The sequence below is a fragment of the Lonchura striata genome, chromosome 14 (assembly GCF_050655825.1).
Source record: "Lonchura striata isolate lonStrDom1 chromosome 14, ASM5065582v1, whole genome shotgun sequence".
NCBI lineage: Eukaryota > Metazoa > Chordata > Aves > Passeriformes > Estrildidae > Lonchura > Lonchura striata.
In genome coordinates, this window is record NC_140716.1 from 4,824,342 (window position 1) to 4,843,826 (window position 19,485).

Consider the following 19,485-nt stretch of genomic DNA (forward strand, 5'->3'; position numbering starts at 1 on the left):
TCTGACAATACCCAGTTCTACTCACAAATGAAAATACAGAGAAGCTGCTGCACCAGCTCTGAGTACAGTTCTCCATCCTGAGCTTGCAGGGCTTTGGAATGAAACAGGTACTGTAAGAAGAACAAAAAGCATGTGCACAGAGCAGTGCCCTGAAGTCTGCAGTTTTCACTAGCGAGACACACTAACCCAGTAATTCCTGAGGCTTTTATCAGTTTGCAAATGGTTTAAGAATCCAGTCATTTTCTAGTCACCCCACCACCATGAACAGGTCAATGTGACAGATTAATGAGCTGTACCATACTGTAAGAAAACAAGCAACCACAACACAAAGCCAGAAGGGTCATGGAGGAACCAAGATTTGAAAAAAATCCAAAGGAACCATTAGCCAGTACAGCAAACACACTCTTATTACTGGGTGGTGCTTGACTTTGATCATTCAGGGAAAGATTCCCTACAAACAACACACAGCCAGCGTGGTTTTAGTCTGCTTTTATTTCCATATTCAGCTCTTTGAGGGAGACATCCTTTCACAATCTGAAAGGAGGAGGGTATAGCCCGCTGTAGTGCTGCTTCAGCACACTAAAACACATCATACGAAAAAGGGTTCTGGTGACTTTTCCCCAACCCAAACGAACACCTGTCCATGCCCTGGGGACACAGAGAGAGTCCTGGAACCCAAACATTGTGTGTGTGAGACAGGGGTGCACTGGTGAATCTCACCTCACTGGCACGAGGCAAAAAATGCCAGCTGGCAAGGACTGCACGGGACTTGGGGAGTAAATACTGGTAGTAGTGGATTTAGAAAGAAAAAAAATTAATAATCAAACCCTAGGAAAAAAAAAAAATTTTATAAGCAGCGCCTTTCCAGTATCTCACTGCAGCAGGCAGCAAGACTTAAAGGCACTACAATGTGTCAGAATGGAGAAAATCTGGTGCATCCACCCTTCCAGAGTGCAAGAATATGGATTAAGAATTCCAAAGTTGATATAGGCTTTTGGAAAACAAACAAACTTCTTTTCAGCACAAGATCTGGTGGAGCTGCAGAAAAACAAAAAAGAGGTGAGTTAGATACTGTGCTTTTATACAAACAGCTCAACCTCAGAAGCTGAGCTGGTGAAAGGCTACACTAGCTTGTGTTTCACCTCTTCCTAAACTCATGTGGTTTAAATCCATATACTAAGCAGCTTCTCTCCCTCTTCCTTCCAGAAAAAATCTCCCATGTATGGAACACATAAGCCAAACCCAAATATAGTCAAAGGTATCAAGGCTATTATTTTTCTACAGCTGCAAGAGGCACATGTTGCACCTGAGCTCTGTAGATATCTGGTGGCTGAAGAACTGCAGGGTGACTTACAGCTGCATATTTCCAGTCCCCCCTTCCTCTTCCTTAAATGAGATCCTAAACATGACAGAGCAGGAACCCATTGCAAGTTTTAAATCTGGTCAGTGTCTGTGAAAGTATTTTTCCTCCTCAATACAATGTCAAGCTCACTAAAGGACATTTCCTGCAACAGGGGCTGGAAGTAGCCTCCACTGCCAACATAAAAGATATGAATTCACAAGAAGGAGCCGGGAAAACACTGAATTAATACAAGATTTCCCAACAAGCCATGCCAGTCAGTACACAAAAATCTGCTACCACATGAACTCTTATCCACCTTTTCTAGAAAATAACAACTGAGTTCCTGCAGATACTTAAAAATCATCTTGAAATTTTTTCAGCCCACAGACAAATGCTGTGTATTACTGCTGGACAGTATTTAATCTCTGTCCAGTCTTGGACTAACATGCAAATCTTCCAAAAGGCAAAATTCCTATCTTGTATCAACTACAATTCTTCCTACTGATAGAACTTACAGGGTCTGCAACACTGTTCACAGGCTGACTCTGTTGTGGGCTTAATCTCTCTGGCTCTCTGGCAAGACAGGATTTATAAAGTATTCTGCTCGGTACAACTCACAAATCTGACTGTCTGCAATTACTTGTTTTAAAAACTTCTCTTTCCTAGCCACAGAAAAAGCATAAATCAACTTGGGGAACACTACATTCACCAATGCAACAGAGACCTAGCTCCCTAAAGCAAATTATCAACTCTATAGCAATAGTTGACAGAGAGTTTCTCTCAGAGTTCTGTTATCTTACCACAGTTTTATTAATTACTCTGGTTCTGCAAGGGTAATAATTTCTTCATTGATAAAAAATTCCACAGTCTCCTCCTCCCAGTCATCGACGTTGCTGTCCAGCTCATCTGTGTCTACCCCTGCAATGGAGAAAACATCAACACTGAACACAACAAACAAGGCAGCAATGGAATGATTTTATGGTCTTGGCAAAAAGCAAACCCTTAGACCAGCAGTGAAACAAGAGGTAAAGAGGTCTTTGGTGCTTTAAATCGTAACAAGCACAAGATAACCAAGGCATTACTGTCTCCTCCTCCAGTTTCATCCCACAGTCAAGCCAATGCCTTTTTTCCCCCTTAAATCCTGCCACGATTCAGGATAGAAAGTACAAAGAGCCTCCAGAGAACACGGGACTGGCTTTAGCAGGAAGCAGAGGGAGAAGGGAAGGGGCTGAGGCCCGAAGGAGGAGCTGCTGTGGCTCTCACCCCCGCGCAGCTCCAGGCGCTCGTTGCGCTGCTCCATGTACAGCTCTTGTGCCATCTTGCGGTACTTCCTGAACTCCTCCATCATCGTGCGCCGCCGCTCCACCAGCTCCTGCAGGGCACAGCGGGCTGTCAACCTCCCCTGGGCACCCCAGGGCTGTCCCACCTCCCCTGGGCACCCCAGGGCTGTCAACCTCCCCTGGGCACCCCAGGGCTGTCCCACCTCCCCTGGGCACCCCAGGGCTGTCCCACCTCCCCTGGGCACCCCAGGGCTGTCCCACCTCCCCTGGGCACCCCAGGGCTGTCCCACCTCCCCTGGGCACCCCACGGCTGTCCCACCTCCCCTGGGCACCCCAGGGCTGTCAACCTCCCCTGGGCACCCCACGGCTGTCCCACCTCCCCTGGGCACCCCACGGCTGTCCCACCTCCCCTGGGCACCCCAGGGCTGTCAACCTCCCCTGGGCACCCCACGGCTGTCCCACCTCCCCTGGGCACCCCACGGCTGTCCCACCTCCCCTGGGCACCCCAGGGCTGTCCCACCTCCCCTGGGCCACATCCAATCCCCAGGGCTGTCCAACCCCGCTTGGGCCAAACCCACACCCCAGGCATTCCTGAGCAAGGCAAACTTTGTTCTCATAAACAACTTCTACTGACTCAAAAGAAAAAAGATTCTCTTCTCTAATCAGAATGCTGTTTTGGTGAGGTGTCCTTTTTCCTAATTGAAAGAGCTTTTCTTAATTTAAACTCTGGCTAATGCAGCAACATGCTGAGAACTCCAAAATGTTACCACCTTTGCTTAAAGACATAGCACCAGTTCCTCTCCAGACTCTTTACAGTAGCACCTCTCTGAACTATCCATTGGACTAATTTTAACCATCAAATGAACACTTGTGATACAGGAAACGCAACTTATATATCACCAGTACAAACTAAGGATAGACTACAAGAATCCTATCTATAATATATTTCAAAAGTGTCTTGCCTTTGAAGCTTTGGACTGGCTCAGGCGATCCTTTTGCTCAAATATCTTGGAGTATTTCTTCAGGTCTTTCTTAATTTGCTGTGAAACAGAAAATTTTATTTCAACTGGAGTTTCAGATTAGCAATTACACCAATCATCTTCTCAAAGCACTCCTATGGTAGGCCTAAGCAGGCTATGCCCTTCTGAAAAACATCTCTGCTAGGCAATTTCCCTTCACTATAATTTTGTGCCTCCTGGCTTACAGATCATACAAGTGCCTCTGTACACATACAACTAGCAAGGTCTGAAGAGCAAAATTGAATTTAATCTTCTTTATACCCTTTCATCATAACCTAACTGTAAGAACAGCTGATAATCACTTCTATTTTGAGCTTATAATACAGTTAATATGTGCAGACATTCTCAGAAGTGAGGTCCCACACAGCAGTGTGTTTATTCACAGATTCAGGGCAAAAGGCAGTTGTGTAACAAACCTCATCCTCAAGAAGAGGGAGTACACCAAGTATGTTTTGTACACCAAATCCATGCCAGCACAAAGTCCCTGCAATACCCTACCTTTATCTGATCCTCGCTGAGCAGGGTAGGTGGTCGTGGTCTCCAGAGCAGCTGACAGAATCTGTCTTTGTTGTTTTTCTGAAGCAGACGGCCTTGGAAGGTCCATAACCAATATGCATTGTCCACCTGCAAGAGCAGTGCAGCAGCTCAGCCAAAATAAGCTTTAACTTAACACTGGAGTGCTCAGAAATAAATGTTTAAAACTGTGGTGGAGGTTACGTCATTCGACCAGTGACAGGTGTTCATTTTCTCTTCCTAATCAATAACCTTTTCCAATACCACTGGAAGAGCAGGCGGGGTGGGGAAAAGAGGAGCATCAGTACCTTGTGGCTCCACCAAGACACAGAGGTGACAATGTATCTGCCCGTGGGGTCCCACTCCACATCCGAGGCCGTGTAGTGCTCCGCGATGTTCATCATGGTGCAGTCGGATGTGTCAACAAATGCTAAGGCACCATTCATGCTGCACAGGCAAAACAAAACATTGCTTACACACCAGCACAGCCTGGGCTCCTAAAAACATGTGACAAGCTGCATCTCTGCAACTCCTCACTGTAAACAAAGTCTCACAGCAGCCAAGAGACAGGTTCCTGCCAGCCTCTGTGGCTGGAAAGGAACACGGGGGATAAAAACAAAACACTATGTAAGAACACTTCTGTTTCTATGTTCAGGGACTCTTAAGAATACAAATAAATGGGTTAAAGTCACTGTAGAAACATGCTCTGGGCAAGCTACAGCCAAAGTTAAACAATCATATGCTTAGACATAGTAGTGAAGAAGACATTAAAGAAAAGATTTCTGAGATGAACAGCAGTGCATGTTTGAAAGCAAATGAATGCAAATATTACTTGAATGATTAACAACAATTTTCACTTGCTCTAAAGTGAAGATTTCTTGATAAAAATTCTTTCACAAAGCAGCACTGACATAAACAGGTATTGCCTAAGAAAGGGCACAAGGCAATGACAACAAATGCATCACAAGAGCCATAAGCATGTCCAGAGTGGATTGGCTCAGTCAGTATCTAACTTAAACAGCTGGAAGGTGTCTCTAAACATCCACTTTCCTGTTGAAAAATGCATTCTTCATTCGGTGTGGCAAAAATAGGAAGTGAAAGCTGCAAAGGACTAAGATACATCATGAAGCTGCATATCTGCTCTGCCTTTGTTTTTGCACAGCTCACTCAGGATTACTGCAATCAGCTTTGTCAGGGACACCAAACACTTCTTGGTGAGATACTGTAGGCCTTTTCCTCTTTTAAAATCAATGTGGTGTTCAGCAACCTGTGCAACACTCACCTTCTGAGACCAGCCAACACTACAAACTGCCCCTGGGGACTCCAGAATATCGTGTTTGCCTGCTGTTTGTCAAAAGTCTCTGAAAAGAAACAAGACAAATTCAGAAAAAGATCTTGATCCAATGCCATCAATTACAAGCATCAAACCCCACTAATTTCTCACAAAACATCACAAACAGCTGCAATTTAGTTTATTGCTTCCATTACCATGCAAAATGTTTAGTATCTGCACTTTTCACCTGTTTTTCACTTACTTATGAGTTCTATTTTCCCGTTGTTTTTAACATGGTAAAAGGACACTGAAATTCGTGGAGTTTCTCCATGCAACACAGCAAACTTGCTCCCATTTGGTTCCCAAGCAAAGGCTATGATGCTTTCTGTAACAAAAGGAGCCAAAACTCTGTTAAAGGACAATACAAACCTCTAATTTCAAGTAGTTACCAAAGAAAACCAAGATATTGAAGAGAGAGAACCCATCAGTTAACAGACCTTCTTTTAAAACACAGGTTGATGAGGCAATTGTGGGAAGTTAGGGGAAGTGTTTCTAACTATAGCTCTAAGTCTTCCATCACCTACAAAATACATTCCTATTATCAGCCCTACCATTTTCATTAATAACAGACTTTCAGTTCTAACATTTTTCATGTCAGTCACAAGCATGAACAGCAACAGACGTTTGGATTTCTCATTTTTACATGAGACGTTCTGTAACATTAAAATACAACTCTTTTCCAAAGGGTTAAATCCCTAATTATTGTCAGGTGTTGACAAGAATTTTTAATAAATACACAAGCATCAGGAAAAGTTCAAGCTCTAAAGTAAGGAAATACTTGGCATTACCTTTCATTTCCACCACATCCACTGGCACCTGTTTCTCTCTCATGCGGAATATTTCAAAGTTGGTCACTACTCCCTGTAAAGGCCAAAATCAGCTCATTACCCAGCACAAAAACAGCAGAGTAAATAATTTTATCACTAGGCATAGAAGGACAACTCCTCAATTAGTCTGTTAGGACACAGGATGAGAGTGAGTCCAGCTTTCATTCCTTTAATGAGAGCAGATAAATACAATATGCCTCCTTACCAAAAGCAGTCCAGATTTGTTCTGATAAAGAATAACTTCAGAATTGTAGAAAATAATTTAATTTTTTTCAAACTGTTATAAAATTTAATTAAGACAGATGAATATGTAGCACATTATGCAGCTTGACATACATGATTTTCAACAGCTGCTTAATTGTGATCAGGAGGTGAGGCACAGACCTCACAGAGACCAAGAGGCAAAAAAAGTCAAAGCAAATCCTGGATGCAAACATTACATACATTTCGATTTCCACATGCAGCAAAATGAAATGGAAAAAATTAAAAATAGCTTTGACATGATACAATTTACACTGCATTTATTTAAAGACAGTACTGGAAGAGAAGGAAGCATGAGGCAGAACCAGATTTTCCCAACAAAATCAGAACTCATGTACCTGTGTGCCTTTGGGAGTCCTGTCTACCTTCACACACAGGTAGTCCCCGTTCTTCTGCCAGTGCAGTTTGCAATCTACTACGTTGAACAAATTCCGCACACGAATTTCTTGTCTAGAAGGCAGCTGCATCAAAGTCACTCTTGCTGGGATGTCTTTGTCCTCAGGCACCCAGAAAGCAATTATGTTACCACCTGGAGACCATGAGAAATCTCTATAGGAACAAAGTTAAAAATGCTGTTTTAATTTTCAGTTAGAAATACTACAAGCAGAAACCACTTTCCTCATAGTATCTGAATGTTGCAGACAAAGATCAAGTCATAACTGAGGGCAATTTAATAACAATACCTAAACAGATTTTTAAGCAGCTATTTAAATTTCCTATATTACCAATGCTGTCTCATCAGTACATCCCACCAAAAAGGAGGGGTTGCACACAGAGTAACTGCCAAAGATCTAGGAACAAATGAACCAAAAAAAAAAAAAAAACCCTATTAAATTACCATAGAGACCATCTTCGTGCACCTGGGCACACTTAATTTTCATATTGCTTTACAGAGATGTACTTTGAAAACTCTCACAGGAGTCAATGTGTCTTGTGCAAACACAGCACACTGCCCTAAGCCAGCACAACCACCTTGTTAGGGAGATATTCCCTAACAAACTACATTCCAGTCTGGTTTTGTAGACAAGGAACAGAATTCCCAAGCTAGACTCTGGATTAAGCAGTACCACAAAGAGGATTTCAAAGTACAGAATCAACCAAGTGTGTTCATTTACAAGTGGAGAGTTTTTTATTTCTTTTTTATACTTGGTCTAATTTGACCACCCCAACACATAAAGCTCTTTGCTTCAGGCAACATAAAGATTGCTCTTGCCATAACAAATCCCCAGACTAAAAGATTCCAGCTAAAGAGCACAGTTATGAGTCCATGGAAATAGACTCACCTTATCCCATTGATTTTCAAGCTCTTTTTGTCCAACAAACCCATAGACTAAAATGAGAAAAGAATGAGTTTTCAAGTCAGTAAAATTCTTATATTTACACACCTATTTTCTACTCTCATTATTAGGCAAGAAAAGCAAGAACTTACAGGTGTTTCATAGATGCTGAGGGTATCTGAAGTCATTCGAGCAAAGAATTTACCATCATGACTCCATCTAAGCAATAAAGGAAAAAAATATTAAATTGGAACTGCCTTTTTATTAAATGAAGTCTGGGACCACAACTCTCTACTCTAATTCTACTTCTCAACCTACTTAAAAATAGGCCAGTGAGCTGAGTTTTCACAGTGGAATCCTCTCTTCTTTTGGCCAGTCAGAATATCCCAGATGATGATAGCCTGAGGGTCATCCTGTGTGTCCATCAAAGGGCTGAAGGTCACTAAATACCTACAAAAGAAATAAACCAATTAATTGCTGAAACTTCATCTAATATGTCAGTACCAGCAGGTTTTCATCCAAGTAGTATTTAAATACCAGGCACTTTTAAACAGCAGTTTCTCTAATGGGGTTTTTCAGAGGAGGGAGAAATAAGAACAGGATGAGAAAGGAGGAGAAAGTTTCCCTGGCATCCCTCTGAAAGGGCTCTAGATTTATGTGCAAGCCCTTCCATATTGATGTTACAAGAGAGGGGAACTCACCAAATACACTACCTATTATACAGTTTTGACATGAGAATAACACTGGTTTCCAGCCAAACATAAATAATTTACCTTATCCAACCCACATTACAGGGATGCTGGGCTTCTCCATTGAAAGGTAAATAATCTCTTTAATACAAACAAGTATAAAACCCAACTGCCTCCAAATGAAAACTCAAATGAAAATGTATCTCGGTCCTGAAATTATTTTATCCTTCTCTCCAGAGCGCTTTAATGTTAAGAAAATATTAAGAAATTAATTTCAGCGCTCCAGATTTGGAGGATGCTGCTCATGCCTCATGCTTTTGACCCCTCAGCCCAAGCCAACATCATGTTCTGTACCTTTCACAGGGTGAGAAGTCAATGAGCTGCACTCCTTGGTGACTGAACCTTTGAATCTGCTTGAACTTCTCTCCACCCCACAGAGCAATGCCCCTCTGGTGGAAGGTAGCCAGGTAGGTGCCTTTGGGGGACCAACGGACATAGGTCTCTGTCCACCTCTGGATTTAAAAAAAAAAAAAAAGCACACACAAGTTTAATTTCATGCTTTGTCCCTAGAAGGGAAAGAACACGTGGCTTGTAGCAGCACATTTTGTAAATCCCTTTACTAAGTGAAGATCTCAGGATCTGTGATTACCGTGGAGTTTTGTTTCATGCACATGATGTACAGTATGTATGCTTCAGGTTGAAAATTGTCAGTTGAGACCTTTTCAACTTACAGATCACCAAAGAGATTTTTCAGGTACAGTGTCATCCTTTCTGCAATAATAGTTAATTCCACCTAACGCCCTGGATTTCCTTCTTTCAGCCTTGGTAAGAACATACTGTTCTCAAAACTAAGGGTAGGTATTAAAATTTCTGAACAACACAGCTCTGGACCTTCAGCTAATTTAGAGCGATCTCAGCAATGCAGAGCACAGCCAGAGACCATGGTGATGGGCAAATATTCTCACCATCCCAGAGCCAACTTCCTCCTACTGAAATAGTTTTTAAGGAAAATGCTCCTGGGTCCTAACAGTTCCCATCAAGTTGAGTGCCTGCAGCAGACAGGCAGACTAACTCTCCCTTTTTTATGCCATTACCAAACCAGCTATTCCTCTTTAACACCTCTGTGGTCAGCACAAAAGCAAGGAGTCATCTGAAGCAGCAAACATAAGCACATATTCAGCTCAAATGAATAGTGCTTCTCAAAGTCTGACTTTGCATTCTCACGTCTTTCTGAATCACCTATAACAGAGAGATGAAGGAAACTCATGGGCATCACAGACCAATTAAAAATAAAAAACAAACACCACCACAAACTTAAAAAAGTCAACTTCACAGTTCTCTTACCTAAGCAGCTAAACCTAACTCTAAAGGATGTGATTTCACCCTCTTCACAAGGAAGTAAAAATTAATTCAGCAATGGGAAAAAGCACTTTTTTTTAAATTAAAAAGCTGAAATGTCATAAAATGAAGGAGATTGGCAGTGCAATCTCCAGCACTTCCAGGACACTCACTGCTCTGTCCTCAATTTGAACAGGTTCCTTGATGTCATTCCAAAAAATGGAAGTCCGGTCTCCTGACTCAAAGATCACACTGTACTGATCCCTGCAATCAGGGTCTTCCAACCAGTACCGGAGATTCCCCTGAGAAAAACACAGCAAAAGACGATGAGTGAGTCAAAGGCTAAGTCAGCAAGTTCCACAAATTATTATCTACCTGGCAGATTTTACCAGAGAGTGCAACTTTGGGGTCTTACCACTGCAAACAAGTTTTTGAAGTGAAATTAAACAATTCCAATTACTGGATGCTGGAGGCTGAGAGCTCACCACAATCAGGTGGACCTTCAAGGTGTTTTGATGATGTTTAATACTTATTTTAAATAAGAAGTCATTAGGTTTTTGGTTTTTAAAGAAAAACCCAAACTATTATTTCTTCCACTAGATTATTTACAAAGCAACTGGCAACAAACACCAAAGTTTGCCTCAAGTAATTAAGAATATAAAAAGATGCTTCTGAAAATCTATTTCTAAAAGACTTGTGCAAAATTATTATTCACTCTTAAATAATAAGAATAAATTAAGCTTCACACTATGTGTAACTATTAAGCAGAAGAACCAAGTTCCTCCCATCACTGCATGATGGTGAGCATGAAGGAACAGAGCATGTGATCAGCACTGCTATTTACAACACCATTAACACATGGTTTCTATTTTCATATGGACATTTCAGCAATGAAGTAACCATTTAATATTAAGCTGAATATTCTTTCCACTTTTCCAAAAATTCCTTACCAAATCCTTAAATGGTTGTTTCTCAGGGATTTCCCACTCGTCACTGATTGTCATGTACCTGAAAGGGCAATTTGGTTGGTTACAATCCATGCAAGCACTCAGCATCAGAATCCCCAAATTTACAGATGACACACAACTGCTGCACTCACTTATCAAAGTCTGTGAAGAGGTTGACTCTGAATGTGTGCTGCTTGTCCAGTTTGTATCCATCTGCATTCTTCACAGCATCCACGGCGTGGGAGGGAGACATGTACTCCAGAAAGATGTACCTGCAAGGAAGGAAAACCAAAGTACAAAGCATTGTTGACTACACAACAGGCTCAAAATAAAGAAGAAACAATGGGGATGAATTAAGAATTCAGAGCATCTACAAGATACTTCTTGTATTGTCCTTAACCAGTTAGGGTCAACAGCAAATTAAGCTCCATTCTGGCCACAGGCTCATGTTTTTTAGCTCTCTAAGCCTAAAGGATATCAATTAATCTGATATCCTTTATTAAATGGTCCAGACAGAGCAGTGAATGCAAGCTCAACACAATCAGGACAACGGTGAGAGACAGGAACATGCAGGTTTCATCCACAGCTGAGTAACAGGTCATGTTTAGGAATTGGAACTTGCTGTCACAGGCATCTCAAAGCACCACTCTTGTTTTTCAATTACAGAACTCAGCTTTCTTCTGGCCACTTAATCCAAGATAGCTTGGAGCCCAGCAGACTCAAAATAATGGTATCTGAACACCATCACTGCTACAAGCAGAGGCATGAACACAGAGTAATTTTCATGCTGACCTTATAGAAGGAACAATCCCCCCACTCCAGAAACCTCTTTTTATGCCTTCTAAAGTATAGATTCGTCCAAAACCTAGAATATATGCTACACATACTCTACTGTGCAACACAGTCCAGCCACTGCTACTAGGTTTTTAGCTCAAGAGGATCTTTAACTTCTGCCATAGCACAAAACTAAGAAAAAACTCTTCATGTAGCACAGAAATTTGTCTCCAAAACCAGCTAAGCTGTTTCTATAATTAATCCCCACTACCCTCCACTATGGAGCCAATGAGCTATTAAGCTTCTCAGTTCCCTCAGGAACTTGTTTGTCTGAGGGACAACTGAGACTGATGTCAGGACTGCACAGGCTGAGGTAGAAGAAGGTGATGATAACAACTATGAGGTCGCCATAAAAACTGGGCATAAAATATTGACACTAACAATCAAAGATAAGGCAGAGCTGTGTTTCAGTCCTTTTTCCAGTTGGAGTTATCATGACTTACCCTTTTGTTTTTCCATCTGCTTCTGGATAAAATTCATTGATAATTTTACCAAACTTGGAAAATATTTTGTGGATGACATTCTTCAGTTTCTCCAGTCGGTCTGGTCCAACCTGGGGCACATTATCTACGACAATCACTGAATCTATTCCATCTGCCTCCTGTGGCTGATCTTTCAAGATGTCACCAAGCAGTTCTGCAAAGACAGTACAGACAGGAAACTAAGGCACTGCTCACATCGTGAAGGAGGGAAGACAAAGAGGAAAAGAACAGTGAGAGTAAGAAAACAGAAAGACTTCAAGAAATGTCAAGAATCACTTAAGAAACTTGGTAGGGAATGAATGTTCTGTCAGAAAAACAACTGAATGCACAGCACCCCAACAGCACACCCTGATTAAGTGACAGGATTATGTGGGTTCATGGCAATCTTTGAGCACCCAACTCTTCAAGTCTTTCTTATAAACATACTTTACACACTGAGGTTCTCAACACGTGTTCTATCAGTTTTTTTCAGGAGATGGAACTGGCTCACAAAGTCCTCAAAACTGACAACAGCACAGACAAATGCATGATTTACTACCTGACCTCTGACCAATCCTCTTGCTCAAATTATAATCAGATATCTTTGATAAAAATAAATGTAACCTGTACCTCCCTCCCAAATTACACCAGTTTTAGCATAATTCAAAACTATCCACCATACTGGAAGATCTGCATGTCCAGCATCACTGTAATTAAGAACTCACACTCTAGCTAAACCTTTAATTAAGCACAAAAATGAAGGTCTAAGGTAAGACACTGAAAGCCCTATTTAATCTTTGTGAAGACAAGCACACATCTTTTCACACTGAATATTCTTCTAACATATTAATACCTGAATATTTGCAGAAAGCTTTAAGATTAAGTGAAGAGCACTATAAAGTACAAGACTACAGAGAAAATAAGTTCACACCACCATACTTTTGAATTAGATAATATTTGGAGTCAGACTATGTACAGCATGCATAGACTAAGAAATAAAATTCCAAACACATGTAGAAAAACTTAAAATATGAGAACAAACTAAAAAATGTTTTGTATATGCTTATATTTCAAAGACATTAAATTTTTGTTGGTTTTGCAATTCAATAAATTTTTCTGCCCAGAAACATCACTGGAAGGATCTCCAGCAATGAGGAAAAATGAGAAACATGCTTACTTTGAATTTCAAACTACTAAAAATTTGCTTTGTACAACTTCAAGCTTCAACAGATTATTCCACATGAAGCTTCCCATTGATCTGGAGCAACATAAATCACAAATATCTAGCCCATTACCACCAAGGCTATGTAGCATCCACAGAATGTTGTTTGCAATATTTATCACTCAAAAATATCATCTGAATGTGCATGCAGGAACTACAAATAACGATATAAAATATATAAAATGAAAGCATGTCCTACAAAGACATTTCCATAGGAGTCTACTAGCAAAAGGAGAAAACCAAAGTAAAACACAAAAGGGTAATTAAGGCTCCTTTAGGCATTTTTTTCATAGCCACTTCTCAAAAAAGACTTTGTAGGCCAAGGAACGCACGTTTAGATTCCTGAGTAGGAACACCATGTATTGAACCAAAACTGTAACAGACTGAAGACAAATTCCCACACCGTGCCCTTAAATTCCAAATAGTGAACAAAGGAATCTTCAAAGAGCAAGAAGCTGGTTCAGCCAGCTCCTGCTGCAGCCAGGAGGGAAGCAGGGTGTGGTGGGTGCAGGGCTATCTCCAGCTGGCAGCACTTTAAGGACCACTGTCATTATCTGAACTGAAGCTTCACTGGTACCCAAGTGTCTGTCCAACACATCCCTTCTGCTTTAACTCGGATCAGCTGCTCTTCCACGCCAGCAGCTGGGAAAAGAAGAGGCAGGAAAGGATCTGAGATGTTCCAGTCCTACAGCTGGTCCATCCCACAGGTACTCCTGAGCATCTGTGTTAGCACAGCATTGAAAGAGCCTTGGTTTGGTCACACTGGGCTGCTCTTCTCCTTGGGGAGGCACCAGAAAAATGGGAAAGGAATAAGGAAGCTCAACTAGCAACACACACAGATGGAAAGCCAGACCAACAAGAGTGACTAAACTTAATCCCTGTAATTCAGCCACTAACACTGGATTTCAGGCAGCTGAGAAGTTCACCCAAATTAATTAACAAAATAGGTGGGGGTGGAAAATATGCCCAGTTTCTAAGAAGGAACTGAACATAACAATCCCACATATACACAAAGTGTATTAAGCAGGCACTTAACAGAAAGAATCCAACTCCAAAGCAATGTTGCCAAAGTCTCTTTAAGAAACAAAAGTTCAAACAGCTGCCATACAGACTGCTAAACTGAGAACAGCAAACACTTCCTTAATCTAGGATATTTGGCTGCTGTTTTAGTAAACTAAACCAAGGACTGGAGCACAAGAATGCACCTGTATTCCACTGCCAGTTGAGATAACTGGCTGATTTACAGTTCTGTGCTTTAGAAGCATCTTTCCACTTTTGATACATGTAACAGACCCTAAAGACCCTAAAATAGCACAAATGCTGAATAAATAATGGGGAAAAAAATACGTTTGCTATTCAAAAACTAAGAATATTTATCTGGAAAGACCCATCTGAAAAACACTAAATTAAGAGTTCTCACTTCTGTATGACAAGCCCATGTATAAACATTTATTGTCTGTGCAGATACACAACAGTTTGGCAATATTAAGGCAGTCAACAGCCAGTACTTTTATAAAAGTCTGGGCCGACATTTTTAGCTGCCAGAAACGACTTTCCCCTATTTTCTTATCACAAAGCACTTACATCACATCTTTGCGAGCAGTAACTCGTCTCAAATCCTATTTACCTACTGATTTCATTCTGGGCTCATGAAAAAAAAAGAAGAACGATGAAACACAGTTTGTAACCACATCGACCATTTAAAAAATCTGTTTCTACAGCTGAGTTTAACCAGTGGAGCAAAAAGGCAAGGCAGCTGGAGACTGCGCTCAGGGGGCAGCCCACACCTGAGGTGTACAGCGGCTCAGAACCGCTTCAACAGCAGCTTTTAGAGCAGCGGGGCTGTGCGGTGCAGAGAGAACTCAAAAAGGGACGATTTGAGAAGCACAGCTCGGATGCGGAGGCGCAGGGCTCGGGGCCCAGCGCTCCCCGGCTCCCCACGGGCTCCCCCCGTCCCGCACCTTCGTCGCTGATGTCGTCCACGAAGTCCTCGGGGTCGCTGAAGGAGATCTCATCCTCGGGCTCGGCCGGGGCTGCGGGCGCGGCCTCCCCGTCCTGCTGCGCCGCGCCGGGCTCGGCCCCGGCCGCGGGCTCGGGCTGGGGCTCGGCCTGCGCGGGGCTCTGCCGGCCGGACGGCGGCCGCGGCTGCTCGGGCTCCTCGGGCGGCGCCTGGGACTCGCCTCCTCCTTCCCGCTCCTCATCCTCCTTCTCCTCCGGCTCCGGCTCCGGCTCCTGCGGCGGCTCCGCGGGCGGCGCGGGCGCGTCCGTGAGCTCGGGCTGCTCGGCGGGGCCCAGCGCGCCGGGCGGCGCGGCGGCCGCGGGGCTCTCCTCGGTGTCCTGCATGGGGCGGTGCCGGGTGTGGGTGCGGTGCCCGGTGCCGGGTGTGTGTGCGGTGCCGGGTGTGGGTGCGGTGCCCGGTGCCCGGTGCTCCGGTCCCGGAGCCGTCCGGAGCGCGGCGAGGCGGGGGCGGGGCGGGGCGGCTCCTACGGCCGGGCCATGTGCGCCAGGCCCAGCGGCCCGCGCGCGCCGGCACCTACCAACGCGCGCGCGGCCAGAGGGGGAGCCCCGCCCCAGCCGGCGCCGCCGCCCGCCGCCGCCCGCTCTCCCCGCCGCGCACAGGCGATTCCGGTGCCTTTGACAGCCCCGCCTCGCTCCGCCAGCGGCGGCGGCTTCGCCTTCTCACCCCACTGCACGCCTGGCATCCCTATTTCTGACTGCTGTGGTTGAGCCCAAGATGGCGCCGCTTTCCATTCTACTGGGGTGGGGTCCGGCCGAACCATCTTTTGGGGGGCGCCGTTCCATTTAGCTGCGCTGACGCCCAGTGAAACCTCCTCCCTCAGCACATGTCGTTGCCCATGACTGAGCGGCCGGTGACAGAACAATGCCGCGGTAAGAGGGCAGCGCACTGCCACGAACCTCGCCCTACCGCTCCCCCCTACAATCTTTCACTATGGCTTCGCCCGATGGCAGTCGGCGCGCGCTCGGGCACTACCAAGCCGGTGCGGAGGGGGAGGCGCGCGGTGCTTCGCCAGCATCGACGCGGTTGTGCCGGGGCGCGGCGAGGGCGGCGGGTCAGCGCACCCCCCCGCGGCGGCGGGGCCGTGTGGTACGGCCCGGCGGCAGCGCCACATCAGCCGGGCGGGACGGGGCGCGGGGCTGAGGGCGGCGGCGGAGACCGAGCGCTGCTCTGGCCCCACCTCTCCTCTGTGGGCTTGAAATAACATTTTTCCTGAGGTACAAGGTGACAGTGGCCATGCTGCGGCATCTCTGCCTGCCCCGCGAGAAGCCTTAAAGGTCCGGTGAGCTCCCGGTGCAGCCGGACGCACAGGACAGGGATCTGAGGGGTCACGGTGTGCAGTCCTGGCGGCTCAGCGTGATTTTTAAATGGTTTCTGAACTGGTGAAGCTCCCCTATCTTCACGTTGGCTACCAGCATGACTGACCCCAGAGACTTGGCCACACGTTATCGATTAAAGCATCGCATGCTGTCCCGGGCACCTCAGGCTGATGAAGAATACAAAGAATACATAAAGTGTGACTCGTGTCACGATGTGTATTTATATACATATATATGTATATATACATATATATATGTATATGTACATATATATGTACATACATATATACATACATATATATGTATGTATATATATATGTACATATATATATATACACACACATATATATATATATGTATCGTATATTCAGTGTGGCTCAAAGAACTTGGAATTTACCTTGAGATGACAATTCTAGAGGAAAAAGTTCTCGAGAATGGCTCCTCTGTACAAACTTGGAGACAAACACTTGCGTTGAGTAGGATTTCTTTTTTTATCACAATGCTTTCAATTAATTGTCAAAACAGACAATGCCAGCATTAAAAAAAAAAAAAAAAAAAAAAGGCAGATAAGGTACTGTACATGACATTTTTAAAATTAGACTTTGTGCTGTGTAATTTTTCAGGGAGGCACACGATGGCATCCAAACTCCACTCCAATCCCCCGGCTGAGTGTGCCCGTTCCCTGCTGAAGGCAGCTCCGGTGAATGGAAATGATGACTGCCACTTTGCAGCAATTTTTCCCCCTCCTGGTATCGTGGTAGCTGACCAGACCCTGACTTCTAGTCAGCACCAGCACTGACTCTGAAGTGAACAGAAAGTGCTGTTTCCTGCCATCACAACTGTGTGTTTTTCCAAATGTGAGGCAGGACAGGCTGCTGGTCAATCCATGGTCCCTGCTGGGTGCTCAGTATTCCGTGGCTCTTCCAGGGCTGTGTATGAGGTCGGTGTTGCTGTTGTTTCACCGTTCCCACCGTTGTCTGCATTGCTGGAATGTGCAATTTCTGCAATTGCCCTTTTTCCTGTTTGCACTTTTCCAGTCCTTTGGTTAAGCAGTGGATCTAAACATTGGATTCTCCTTTCCCTGACATTGCACAGGCTGCTCTTTGCACTTTCCTCTACTTTTCAGCAACTTTTGATTTATCTGCTCTTCCTTCCTTCTCCTTTTCCTTTCTCTGTTGAAATTTCCCCTCGGTCCCTGTCCTATCTCACTGCTAGTCTTTTTTCTTCCAGCCCTTACTCAGCAATCTGAGGGAGAGTAGAACAACTTTTAAAAACAGAGGTTTTGGCACTGGCAGCTGAAGCCTGTTCCTTTAAGTACTCCACATGCAAAACTCCTAATCAATGGGAAATTTGGGGGGAAAAAATGTTGCAGGAAAGGCTTTTTATAACACAGCTCTCCAACCAGCAGTGCCTCATGAATTTTATTGCGTGCAGGTGATCTGAGAATAGTGGAGCTGACAGCTCTGTTTCCTAAACTGAATTCTGAAGGAGTAAGCAAATTCTTGTATGAAATTTCATCTAATCCTGACAGGACGTGCCCAGAATGACACTCTGTGAGGCAGGGCCTCGGGTAGGGACCTATTTCTGCTTTGCTTTTGTCACCTGGAACCTGCTGGTTCAGCCCCTCTGGTGAGCCCCAGCTGGAGTCGTGCATCCAGCTCTGGGGTCCCAGCACAGGAGGGACAGGGACCTCTTGGAACAGGTCCAGAGGAGGCCAATAAAATGCTCAGAGGGATGGAGCAGCTCTCCTGAAGGAAAGGATGAGATAACTGGGATTGTTCAGCCTGGAGAAGAGAAGGTTTCAGGGTGACCTGACTGTGGCCTTTCAATACCTGAAGCGGCCTGCAAGAAACATGGAGAGAGACTATTTACTAAATTGAAATAGAGTAGGTTTTGATTAGATATTAGGATTATTTAATTAGATATTAGGAAAAAAACTCTACCCTGTGAGGGTGGGGAGCCCCTGGCACAGGGTGCCCAGAGAAGCTGAGGCTGCCCCATCCCTGGGGATGTCCAAGGCCAGGCTGGATGGGGCTTGGCACAACCCAGGCTAGTGGAAGGTGTCCCTGCCCACAGAATGGGGTTGTAACAAGATGATTTTTAAGGTCCCTTCCTGACATGTGTCCTTTTTTTTCTTTAGTATTTATTGTTTATTCTTAAGGTTTTCCAGAAGCTTTTGCTGCAGTTACAGCAAATACAGAAGTGTTCAATAACTTACATCAAGCAGACTCTTTCTGATCCTGTTGAAAAATTATTTCTGCAATTGAATTATTTTCCACAATATTTTTCTTCAAGACTCCAAGGCAATCTTCAGTTGAGAATATCTTATTTATACCAAATAAATAGTTATGCTATTAGCTTAAGTACAGACCAATCAAAAATCTATAGCTAAATGAGAACATGTTGATTCCTCCATTCATTTTCTCCAAAAATGCCATATAGGCGAAAAATCCTGTGGTGTTCAGAAGTGCTGAGCACGCAGAACTCTGCTCAGCTGCTGCACAAACATGATTTGAAGGGCCTCTCAGCTTAAATAATGTCATGCTTTTTTAATTTTATACACAGCTTTCGTCTGCACCCACGCTCGTGGGGACTGAGCTGAAATAGCACTGAGGGAGGAGGAAAAGGAGAATCACTCGACTCATTCACATCTTTGTAGCAGCGCAAAAACTTCCAAAGGGGAGCACTGTGGTCACAGTTACCCCTGAAATAATTCTCACTTCATAATTTTCTACTTTAGTTCTCTCCTGTGCACAATGGAGGTGACTAGCTTCCCATAATTAAGAATTAGGGAATGCATCTAGTC

General features: G+C 44.1%; 1 protein-coding gene across 1 annotated transcript; it reads right to left on the minus strand.

Moving 5' to 3' along the window:
• Positions 1–474: 474 nt before the first annotated feature.
• EIF3B (eukaryotic translation initiation factor 3 subunit B) lies at positions 475–15,833 on the minus strand. Its single transcript, XM_021539685.4, has 19 exons — positions 15,305–15,833; positions 12,104–12,296; positions 10,979–11,098; positions 10,830–10,887; positions 10,053–10,181; positions 8,896–9,053; positions 8,171–8,302; positions 8,005–8,071; positions 7,859–7,905; positions 6,914–7,124; positions 6,276–6,348; positions 5,690–5,812; positions 5,437–5,515; positions 4,463–4,601; positions 4,140–4,265; positions 3,585–3,662; positions 2,606–2,714; positions 2,143–2,260; positions 475–1,038 (listed from the first exon to the last, which is right to left on the minus strand). Exons 1-18 carry the CDS (start codon positions 15,684–15,686, stop codon positions 2,157–2,159), a joined length of 2,328 nt encoding a protein of 775 aa, XP_021395360.3. The 5' UTR covers positions 15,687–15,833; the 3' UTR covers positions 475–1,038; positions 2,143–2,156.
• Between the last annotated feature and the right edge of the window lie 3,652 nt (positions 15,834–19,485).